At 33.2% G+C, this 12,499-nt stretch overlaps 1 protein-coding gene across 1 annotated transcript; it reads right to left on the bottom strand.

Annotated features, from left to right (window-relative positions):
- Positions 1–602: 602 nt before the first annotated feature.
- LOC110647305 (pentatricopeptide repeat-containing protein At4g01400, mitochondrial-like) lies at positions 603–1,849 on the bottom strand. The gene has a single exon (XM_058140096.1). It carries the CDS (start codon positions 1,660–1,662, stop codon positions 691–693), a length of 972 nt encoding a protein of 323 aa, XP_057996079.1. The 5' UTR covers positions 1,663–1,849; the 3' UTR covers positions 603–690.
- Positions 1,850–12,499: the final 10,650 nt, after the last annotated feature.

Genomic DNA, 12,499 nt, shown 5'->3' with positions numbered 1-12,499 from the left:
AATTTATTGGTTTTAAATAGATAAAGCACGTTACGATATGCAAATGGCTATTTTCATGGTTAGATTTACTTACACTTAAAATTAGTGCACTCGAGAAATGACTTTTTTTCTAAGTTATAAAGATAGACTTTTTCTCTCCTTTTTGGTATGTTAATCTCGGTCCAAACGAACTTCTCATTGGGTTTTGGTTGCTTCCCCAAACTATGGACAGGGGAAGTCATCGTTTTCTATCTCATCCTAATGTGTGTGCGCTCTCCATCGCTGAGTTTGGGAGTAAATATGCTTCTTTTTATTGTGTTGTTGTAGATCTAGAGTCCATGAGAAAGAGAGCGCTTTTCTTATGTTTGTGCAGTATTTGTAGATTTATTGGAGCAGAACCACCGATTGATGTCCATGGCCATTGTCTTTTGGAGGGTCTATGCATGCTTGGAGATTGATAACTAAAAGTTGTTGAGCCTGCTTAATTAGGTAGTTGTTCCCTCCCACCCTCACTCCCCCTCTCCATGCTTGGAGATTGGTAACTAATAGTTGTTGAGCTTGCTTATTTAGGTGGTTGTTCTTGGATAAAAAAAAACAAAATGAATAAAGTCATAATATATATATATTTTAAAATGCAATATTTGCATTGCCAAGCCTATTGGGCAAGAGATACATAGTGTTGCAACATACAAGAGACCCATCTCAACCCCTTTATAAAGTATCCGGCACAAACCCTTTATTCAACATGTCCTCCAACAAATCAACAGCTCCATTAACCTGACTTTTCCTACACAATCCCTGCATCAAAATTCGGTAAGATTCAACATCCGGTAAAACATCTCTTTTGAACATTTGATTGAACATCTTGTATGCAATACTAAGTTCCCCACTTAAACAAAAAGCTCGCATCAAAATGTTATATGATTTAGTGTTGGGCGAAACACCATATCTATGAGCATTATTGAAAAGATCCAAAGCAGTTTTTATATAGTTCCGGTGAGAAACAAGAAATTCAAGAATGCGATTGAGATGTTTGGGCAAAGGCTTGAAGTTAAATTCAAGCATTTTATAGAAAGTTTTGAGAACCTTATCTGGCAGGTTGGCCTCGCCATAGATTTTGATTATGTAAGAGAAAAGAGTTGAAGTAACTGGATAATGTTTGGATTTTAAGTCAACTAGAAGGTCATCTATGAAAGAGAAGTATTTGGAACGGCCAAGTTTGAGAATAAGGACGAGATACGAAGAGTAAGAATGTTGAAAATTAGGTTGGCGAGAAGCGAAATCGAAGATTTCTTTGGCGAGGAAAGGATCTGATTGGGAAGCTATGAGTTTCTGGACTCGAGATGGCGACCCAATTGGGGATTTGGAGATGTCAATGGAATTAGAAGATTCTTGTTTTAGTTTCTGTTGCTTTTGTTTTTCACCTTTTTGTTCTTGCTGCTGTTGCTGGCGGTGATGGGCTGAAGAAGAGTGGAAGAAGAGTGATTGTGCTTCTTGCGAGATAGCGAAGCGAGTGACAGTTATTGCAGTTTTGGAAGAACGGAGAAATGACTGATGCATTCTTGCCTCTACAGGCGACGGTAACAGCCAACGGGCTACCTGCTCCGAAGTAGCGTAAGGACCAAAGGCTAAAACTAGGAAAGCAACCCACAAAAACCTGCCCTCTACCTTCCAAAACCGCATACAACAAAACCGTTCACAGTGATACTGTCTTAGCAAAATCGCTGTCACCCTTGATACACAGTCAGCGGAAACCTCTCAAACCATCCATATAGTATCGTTGACTATCCAAAGGAGTTGATGCAGAGGCTGATGCAAAAAGAGGCTTAGAAGACCAAGTCTCCTTATTGCCTACTCATTTGAAGCAAGACTTAGCTCTCTACCATACCACCCACCAAACAAGCTTAGATAATTTTATATAATTAATTAATGAGGGCACAAATCCCAATTTTGGGAATTTTTTTAAAATTTTTAATGGTTTTTTAATAAATTATTTATAATAAAAAATTCAATTAAATTCCAAAAAAATATGTTTATTTTTTTTAATTGAAAATTTTTTAAATTAAATAAAATTAAATTCTTTCGTTTCAAATAAAAAAATTAATTAAATCAAAATTTTATAAAATTCAACATTTTAAACAGATTTTGAAAATTAAAATAAACAAATGGCTCGGCAGATACCTAATATGAAACATGCGGGAGAAATCGAAATAATAAAACAAGGACACTGATTCCTTACGCTAATGTGATTTGCCAGCTATAAAAAACAGAGCTATGAATCCCTTTAAATATGTATACATAAACTAAAGCCCACCTATACATATAAAGAGTACATCCTACACATGTTATATTCAATTGCATTACAATTTGCTTGATATATTTGCTGATTTATTTTATTTTATTTTATTATTAATTTATAATTAAGATTTAAATTTTTAATTTTTTATAGAATGGTGTAACAACCTACATTGAAAAGGACTTTTAATTTAATTTACTTTTAAACCATGTGAAGATGTGATTAAGTTTAATCCTGTCTATTATTTGGCTATGGAGCACTGTCAAACTCAACTTTTAGCTTATTTAATTAATTAAAATAAAAATTATTATTATTATTTTTTTAATGTATTTGTCATTGCATAAAAGTCCATTGGCACAGTATAAATATAAAACACAAAGCATAGTTTTACATAAGAATACTCAAACCAAAGTGCAGGTCTAGCAATAAAAGTAGTTCTACACTCAAGTAGTAAGTCAAGAAACATGCTCAATGCTGCTTTATTAAGATCCCAACAGAACCAGAGCCACCCATCGAAGACTATAAAAAAGGTGTTGTTGCCAACCCATGCAAGGCTTGAAAACCAAGCAGGCTGAGGAGAAACCCTAAAAAACCCAACAATAACCTTCATCTCTGGAAGGAGCCACTGAAATTCTCTCACCTTTAACTTGGGGGGAGAAGAAAACAGAGGTCATGACCTTTCAATCTCATCAAGTCATGAAGCATTAGCGAGCAGTTTTTCGGGACACTAGCTCTTAATCCTCAATGTTGTCTTTCTTGAATTTGCCCTAAAGTTGAGAACCTTCACCAAAGCTATCACATCACAACAAACACAAATCAAAGAAACATAATCCCTCTCAAATAAGCACATGATCTGCAAAACCACCCGAATTAAAAAGATCTCTACAATCAAATTAGAGAATAAAGAGAATACAGAGACAGACGAGCCTATACGGCTACCAAAGAAGGCTTCCCTCTACCCTGAAGGGCAAGGAAACCCACCGAAGACGACTTCGGCTTTTTTGAAGAAAACCTTAATTGAGAACTAAGTAAGAGTAAGTTATTTCTTCAAATCATTAAAGAGAGAAGAACTTGTTGGAGTTTGCTGCTTAAATAAAAATTATTTTAATTGAATGTATCTATCTATAAAAATATAATAAAGTTGGTTTTCAAAATATGTTTATCTCAAAGTGATAAGCTGGCACTTTATTATTTTTTTATTTATCAATTTTATCCTTATTTTATTATTACTATTATTTAATATGACTTAATAGTTTCCTGATACTTAACATTTTTGTTATTTTTATTATTAATAATAATTAATATATATATATATGAAAATTCTCCATAATTCAATCACTTTCAAGATTGTGAAGGAGCACATGGCATTGGATGCTAGCTTGTCACACTTAAAACCATAGCCAAGAATTAATCTGTTTATCAGCTGGCAGTAAATTATGAGTTTATTGCCAACTAGAATAAATATAATTTTACTTTGTTGAGAACCTGCATCATTTGAAATGGGTTTAGGTTGGAAAAACCGGATCTCAGAAGCAGAAGTGGCATTACTAAATCCTTAGGAGCCATAGTATCAATTGCTGGGGCATTCGTAGTGACATTCTATGCGGATACCCAATATTTTATTTATTTTAATTAGCTAATAATAATTTAATATATTTATTTAAAAAAAAATATTTTATTGAATGACCTATTTATTTATTTATATATATACATTATTTTTGAAATTAAATATATATCTATAATCTGAATAACCTAGTTTAATAATAACTCTTATCTCATTCTATACCTGCTAGAACTCTTGAAATATATATACCCTAATCATCTCTTTCTGCTAAGTTTTGCTCTTAAAACCTGTTTATCACCTCATTTTTCATCTATATATATATAAATTTATGACTTATAATCTGATGTGTGCAAAGAATTCATAAATTCTTACTTCTCTATTCATCACCTTGAATTTTATTTTCAAGGTAAAAATTCTCTTTCTTTATTTAATAATGAGTGAATTTGATTTTATTTTCCTTCCTTGAATTGTTACAACTATATTATAGAAATTCTTTTTTTTTCTTTTCTTTGAACATTGGTATGAATTGGGTTGATCATTATTACTATTGGATAATAACTTATTTTTATATCACTTTTAATATATATATATATATATATATATATATATATATATATATATATATATATATATATAGACACAAAAGTTATTTTATTTTATTATTATTTGATATTTTTCTTTTATATTTTGGGTATGTAGAAGATTCGAATATTCAATCTGTCAATTGAAATTGTCTTTCTTTTATTGAATCTAGCTATTGTTTTGGAGGTTTTAAGTGAGTGGTAATTATAGTACATAGTACCGTTTTATTCCCTTTTAAAATTTCTTAGCATTAAATTTGTTATTAAATGAAATTTTAAATCAATATTTTAACAATTATTTTACATGTGATTTTCTAAAATTTTATTTTATTATTGAATTTTATTTCGATTTTGATTAAATAATTGATTTTGTCAATTATCTCTGCATTAGAGCCATTAGGATTCCGGGAACAGGCCTTTAATGTCTTTATATTGATTGATATCTGACTATAAATTTTACCGATGTATTACACTGAATTGATTTGAGATTGATTTGATCTTATTGACTCTCTAAAATTATTGAAATAAACTGTTGGAATTGCACTATCATTTATTATTTGTTATCTGAAATTTTTTTATTGATTTTGATTGATTTGTACAAATTAATTTTCTGTTTTGAATTGGTACCTGTGCCTAGTATCTGTATCTGTTATCTGACCCCACCCTGTGAGCTATCACGGTATTAGGTTGCATTGTTGAGTCATGCATCATTGCAATTTGTGGTTTGCATTAGTATCATATGTATTGATATCTGGTAAAGGAGGAGAAAGGTATCTAATATCTTGTAGCGCGCTTACCATCTGACCTTTGGTGATGTGGGGTATCATCACCCTGGTGTACTGTACCATAAAATTTTATTGAATAAATTATATATATATATATATATATATATATATATATATATATATATATATTATGAAATTATTTTATTAATGATTTTGATAGCATGAGCATGATTTTATTGAATAGAAAATTTATTATGAAATTAATTAAGCGTCTGTCTGTTCCTATTCCGTTGTGTGCTATAATTATCATTCATTGAGTATTAGCTCAAACCACGTTTTCTCTGCATTACATCTGCTATGCATCGTGAGAATTGCAGAGCTAATTCAAATATTCAGTCCATTTTCTGGAGAGGGACAATCTTTGATTTGTTCTCATGGTATGCCCGAATTCATGTTTCCTCGGATTAATAATTAGTTTAGTTTATTGAACAGTTTAAGTTTTTATTTGAAATCTGTAGAGACTCCGCAATTTACTTATGGGATATTTATGTTATTTATTCAGTGCTTTGTTTATTTGGATTTTATCTATTTTTGGGGTTAGTAAGTGACAATATATTTTTTTCAAGATACTCTGATAAGGCTTGCATGATTTAAGAATACTTAAATTATACGCTGATCGCGAAACAAAATTTTGAGTTGTGACAAAGTTGGTATCAGAGCCCGGTTTAGGTCTAGTAAACTTGCGGAGCATTGGATCCTTAACGTCTTTTCAGTTTATCATTGCTTTAGATATCTGCGTCTTTCGTACTTTTTCATCTATCTTAATTTGGCTCACATTTTCAGATTTAATGCTTATTTATTAAAATAAATAGGTGTCTGGGTCTATTAAACGTAAGAAGAGAACTAGGGTTAAGGGTCTTAATGGTGCAAACCTTGATCCAATAGGGGAGTTACCACCTCAAACTATTAATCAGACATCTGAACAGATGCCTATGGCTAAGACTGGGGCACAACTATTCAAATTAGCTACTGCAGCTCAAGCACCTAGAGCTAGTCAGGTTACTGTGGTAGATCTGGCAGCTGGATTGCATGCAGTGAATCGTGTTGTTAATACTATAACTGAGTACCTTACAACTCAACAACAGCAACCAGTGGTTGGCCCCATTTCAGCACCAACTCAAGATAGGGCTCGATTTCTTGACTCCATAGACTTTCTCAAGCTAAAATCAAAGGAGTTCACTAGAGAGGATGCATTAGCTGATCCCTTAGATTTTCTAGATGACATGGAGAGGTGTTATGACACTATGGGTTGCAGTAGTGCTAGGATGGTGTATAGGGGATGTATAGTTCACATTGGAGATAGGGAATTAGCTGCAGATCTTGTTTCTTTGGATATGTTTGAGTTTGATGTGATTTTAGGCATGGACTGGTTAGCCACTTATCATGTTTCATTGGATTGCCATAATAAAGTTGTATTCTTTAAAATTCCTAGGGAGGCAGAATTTCAATTTCAGGGAGATCGCAGTATAGCCTCTAGTAATCTTATCTCAATAGTGAGTGTTAGCTGATTATTGCGAAAGAGGTGTAAGGGGTATCTAGCTTATATTAGAGACGTTCAGGCAGAAGGTGCAGGTTTGGAGAATGTTACAGTGGTTAAGGAGTTCCCTGATGTGTTTCCAGAAGATTTATCAGGTTTGCTCCCAAAGCGAGAGGTAGAGTTTAGTATAGACTTAGTTCCTGGAACTGAGCCCATATCTATGCCACCTTATCGTATGGCACTTGTAGAACTTAAGGAGTTGAAGGAGTAGTTAGAGGACCTACTAGATAAGGGGTTTATTCACCCTAGTGTTTCTCCATGGGGTGCTCCTATGTTATTTGTGCGGAAGAAGGATGGGTCTTTGAGAATGTGCATTGATTATAGGTAATTGAATAAGGTGACTATGCGTAATAAGTATCCTCTTCCACCATAGATGACCTATTTGATCAACTTCAAGGTGCAAAGTGTTTTTCCAAGATTGATCTTCGATCTGGGTATCATCAATTGAGGGTCAAGAAAAAAGACATTCTCAAGACTGCTTTTAGGACTAGGTATGGACACAATGAATTTCTTGTAATGCCTTTTGATCTTACCAATGCTCCAGCTGCTTTTATGGATCTCATGAATAGAGTTTTCAAGCCTTTCTTAGATCAATTTGTTATAGTATTCATCAATGACATTCTAGTGTACTCAACGAGTAAAGAGGAGTATGAGCAGCATTTGAGAATTGTCCTTCAGACCTTACAGGAACACAAGCTATATGCCAAGTTCTCAAAATGTGAGTTCTAGTTAGATAGTGTGGCTTTCCTAGGCCATACAGTGTTTAAGGATGGGGTGTGTGTTGATAAGAAGAAAATTGAGGCATTGCTTTATTGGCCTAGACCAACAACTGTGTTAGAGATTCGTAGTTTCTTGGATTTAGTAGGGTATTATAGATGGTTTGTTCAAGACTTCTCTCGTATTGCAGCACCTTTAACTAAGTTGACACAGAAGAATGTAAAATTTCAATGGTCTGAGGCTTGTGAAAAAAGTTTTCAAGAGCTTAAGACTCCTTTGACTACAACACCAGTGTTAGCTCTTCCGTCTGGATTAGGGGGTTATGCAATGTATTGTGATGCTTCTAGGATTGGTTTAGGATGTGTTTTGATGCAGCATGGGCAGGTTATTGCATATGCTTCTCGTCAGTTGAAAAGACGCGAGTAGAATTATCCAACTCATGATTTGAAAATGGCTGCAGTAATTTTTGCTTTGAAAATCTGGAGGCACTATCTCTATGGTGAGACTTGTGAGATCTTCACTTACCACAAAAACCTCAAATACATCTTTGATCAACGTGATCTTAATCTTAGGCAAAAGAGATGGGTAGAATTGCTGAAGGATTATGATTGCACCATACAGTACCACCCTGGAAAAGCTAATGTGGTAGCTAATGCCCTAAGCAGGAAGTCTTTTGGTAGTTTAGCCCATATAACTACCAATAAGAGGCCACTAATTGGTGAATTACATGAGTTACTAGATCAGGGAGTAGAGTTTGAAATTGTATCTGGATCATTCTTAGCACATTTTCGAGTTAGGTCTATCTTGATTGATCGAACTAAGGCTACTCAGAAGAGGGATTCTCAGTTGTGTAAGATTATAGATAGTATTCATCAAGGCCTAGCTCAAGGGTTCATGTTAGATGATGATGGAGTTCTTCGTTATGACACTAGACTTTGTGTCCCCAGTGTTGATGAGTTGAGAAGAGAAATCATGGTAGAGGCACACCATTCTACTTACACAGTACACCCAGGTTTAACCAAGATGTACCATGATTTAAGAGAACATTATTGGTGGGGTGGCATGAGGAGGGATGTTGCAGACTTTGTTGCTAAGTGTTTAACTTGTCAACAGGTTAAAGCAAAACATTAGAGACCATCTGGGTTACTTCAGCTATTGCCTATTCCCGAGTGGAAGTGGGAGCACATTGCCATGGACTTTGTTGTGGGTTTACCTAGTACAGGAGGTGGTTACAATGTAATCTGGGTGATAGTGGATAGATTGACAAAATCTGCTCATTTCCTTCCTATGAAGACTACATATGACTATGCTAAACTTGCACAGTTATATATAGATAAGATTGTTAGTCTTCATGTTGTTCCAGTTTCCATTGTCTCTGATCATGGAACTCAGTTTACTTCTCGATTTTGGAAGAAATTCCAAGAAACTTTGGGAACACTAGTAGACTTTAGTACTGCTTTTCACCCTCAGACAGATGGATAGTCAGAAAGGACCATACAGACGTTAGAAGACATGCTTCATGCATGTATTATGGATTTTGGTGGGTGTTGGGATCATCATCTGCCTTTAGTGGAGTTTGCTTATAATAACAGTTATCAGGCAAATATAGAGATGGCTCCATATGAGGCATTATATGGTCGAAAGTGTAAGTCACCGATTTGTTGGGATAAAGTTGGAGAAAGAAGGCTTACTAGACCATAGTTGATACAATTAACTTCAGAGAAGGTTCGGCTAATTTGTGATAGACTTTTAACTGCTCAAAGTTGACAGAGAAGTTATGCTGACCCTAAGCATAAAGATGTAGAGTTTATGGTTAGTGATCATGTATTTCTGAGAGTTTCACCTATGAAAGGAATCACGAGGTTTGGGAAAAAAAAGGAAGCTTAGTCCTCGTTTTGTTAGTCCATTTAAAATTTTGAAGAGAATTGGAGCAATTGCTTACCGTTTAGCCCTTCCACCTAGTTTTATACATATACATCCAGTTTTTCATATTTCTATTCTTAGGAAGTATGTACCAGATCCATCTCATGTTTTGCAATCTTAGACCATACAATTTAGGGATGATATGTCATATGAGGAGCAACCAGTAAAGATTTTAGATCGACAAATTAGGAAACTCCAGTCTAAGGAAGTGGCTTTGATCAAAGTCTTGTGGCATAATCACTCAAATAGTGAGGCCACATGGGAGGCAGAATCTGAAATGCGAGCCAAATATCCTCACTTATTTGATTCTTCAGGTAAAAATTTTATCTGTTTAAATTCGGGAATCGAATTTCTTTTGAGAGGGAAAGTATGTGAAAATCCAATATTTTATTTATTTATTTTAATTAGCTAACAATAATTTAATATATTTATCTAAAAAAATGAATATTTTATTGGATGGCCTGCTTATTTATATATATATATTATTTTTGAAATTAAATATATATCTGTAATCTGAACAACCCAGTTCAATAATAACTCTTATCCCATTCTATACCTAATAGAACTCTTGAAATATATATACCCTAATCATCTCTTTCTGCTAAACTTTGCTCTTAAAGCCTGTTTATCACCTCCTTTTTCTACCAAATACTCTCAACATGTATTTTTATCATCTTTTATTTATTGTTATATGTGTATATATATATATAAATATATAAAAATTTACGATTTATAATCTGATGTGCGCAGAGAATGCATAAATTCTTACTTTTCTATTCATCACCTTGGATTCTATTTTCAAGATAAAAATTTCCTTTTTTTATTCAATAATGGGTGAATTTGATTTTATTTTCCTTCCTTGAATTGTTACAACTATACTATAGAAATTTATTTTTTTTCTTTTCTTTGACCATTGATATGAATTGGGTTGATCATGATTACTGTTGGACAATAGCTTATTTTTATATCACATTTAATATATATATATATATATATATATATAAAAGAGTTGGCTTCGTTGTCCCACAGACTATCAGTACATGCCATGCGTCCCACCATCAGTCATTCCATGCGTCCCTGTTCGTCCACCAATATACACACACACACACACACTAAAGTTATTTTATTTTATTATTATTTAATATTTTTCTTTTATATTTTGGGTGTGTATGAGATTCGAATATTCAATCTATCAGTTTAAATTGTCTCTCTTTTATTGAATCTAGCTATTATTTTGGAAGTTTCAAGTGAGTGGTAATTATAGCACATAACACCTTTTTAGTCCCTTTTAAAATTTCTTAGCATTAAATTTGTTATTAAATAAAAATTTAAATCAATATTTTAATAATTATTTTATATGTGATTTTCTAGAGTTTTATTTTATTATTGAATTTTATTCTGATTTTGATTAAATAATTGATTTTATCAATTATCTCTGCATTAGAGCCATTAGGATTTCAGGAACAAGCCTTTAATGTCTTTATATTGATTGATATTTGACTATAAATTTTATCGATGTGTTACACTGAATTAATTTGAGATTGATTTGATCTTATTGACTCTTTGAAATTATTGAAATAAACTGTTGAAATTGCATTATCAGTTATTATTTTCTATTTGAAATTTTTTTGTTGATTTTGATTGATTTGTACAAATTGATTTTCTGTTTTAAATTAGTACTTGTGCCCAGTATCTGTATCTGTTATCTGGCCTCACCGTGTGAATTATCACGATATTAGGTTGCATTGTTGAGTCATGCATAATTGCAATTTATGGTTTGCATTAGTATCATATGCATTGATATCTGTAAAGGAGGAGAAAGATATCTAATATATGGTAGTGCGTTTACCATCTGACTTTTGGTGATATGGGGTATTATCACTCTGGTGTACTGTACCATAAAATTTTATTGAATGAATTTCCTTTATATATATATATATATATATGTTTTATGAAATTATTATATTAATGATTTTGATAGCATGAGCATGATTTTATTGAATAGAAAATTTATTGTGAAATTAATCAAGCGTCTATCTGTTCCTATTCTATTGTGTGCTATAATTATCATTCACTGAGTATTAGTTCAAACCACATTTTCTCTGTCTGTTATCTGTTTCAGATTAGTAAAATTCTGCAGCTGATTCAAATATTCAGTCCATTTTCTGGAGAGGGACAATCTTTGATTTGTTCTCATGGTATGCCCGAATTCATGTTTCCTAGGGCTAATAATTAGTTTAGTTTATTAAACAATTTAAATTTTTATTTGAAATCTGTAGAGACTCCGCAGTTTACTTATGGGATATTTATGTTGTTTATTCAGTGCTTTGTTTATTTGGATTTTATCTATTTTTGGGGTTAGTAAGTGATAATATATTTTTTTCAAAATATTCTGATAAGGCTTGCATAATTTAAGAATACTTAAATTATGCGCTGGTTGTGAAACAAAATTTTGGGTCGTGACATTCTACAAAGGCCCAACACACCTAGGAAGTCCTTCGCTGATAGTGGAACCCCATCATCATTCGTCGTTTATCATTGCTTTAGATATCTGCGTCCTTCATACTTTTTCATCTATCTTAATTTGGCTCACATTTTCAGATTTAATGCTTATTTATTAAAATAAGTGTCTGGATCTATTAAACGTAAGAAGAGAACTAGGGCCAAGGGTCTTAATGGTACAAACCTTGATCCAATAAGGGAGGTACTACCTCAAACTATTAATCAGATATCTGAACAGATGCCTATGGCTAAGACTGGGGCACAACTATTCAAATTAGCTACTGCAGCTCAAGCACCTAGAGCTAGTCAGGTTACTGTGGTAGATCTAGCAGCTGGATTGCATACAGTGAATCGTGCTATTAATACTATAACTGAGTACCTTATAACTCAACAATAGCAACCAGTGGTTGGCCCCATTTCAGCACCAGCTCAAGATAGGGCTCGATTTCTTGACTCCATAGACTTTCTCAAGCTAAAATCAAAGGAGTTCACTAGAGAGGATGCATTAGCTGATCCCTTAGATTTTCTAGATGACATGGAGAGGTGCTATGACACAATGGATTGCAGTAGTGCTAGGATGGTGTATAGGGGATGTATAGTTCACATTGGAGATAG

Source organism: Hevea brasiliensis, chromosome 2 (assembly GCF_030052815.1).
Source record: "Hevea brasiliensis isolate MT/VB/25A 57/8 chromosome 2, ASM3005281v1, whole genome shotgun sequence".
Classification (NCBI taxonomy): domain Eukaryota; kingdom Viridiplantae; phylum Streptophyta; class Magnoliopsida; order Malpighiales; family Euphorbiaceae; genus Hevea; species Hevea brasiliensis.
Note: the sequence above shows the minus strand (reverse complement) of the source record. Positions and strands in the feature narration are given on the sequence as shown.

What these genes read in the sequence shown, in the direction of transcription:
- LOC110647305 (XM_058140096.1), bottom strand. Translation starts at nt 1,662, where the DNA reads ATGCGGTTTTGGAAGGTAGAGGGCAGGTTTTTGTGGGTTGCTTTCCTA.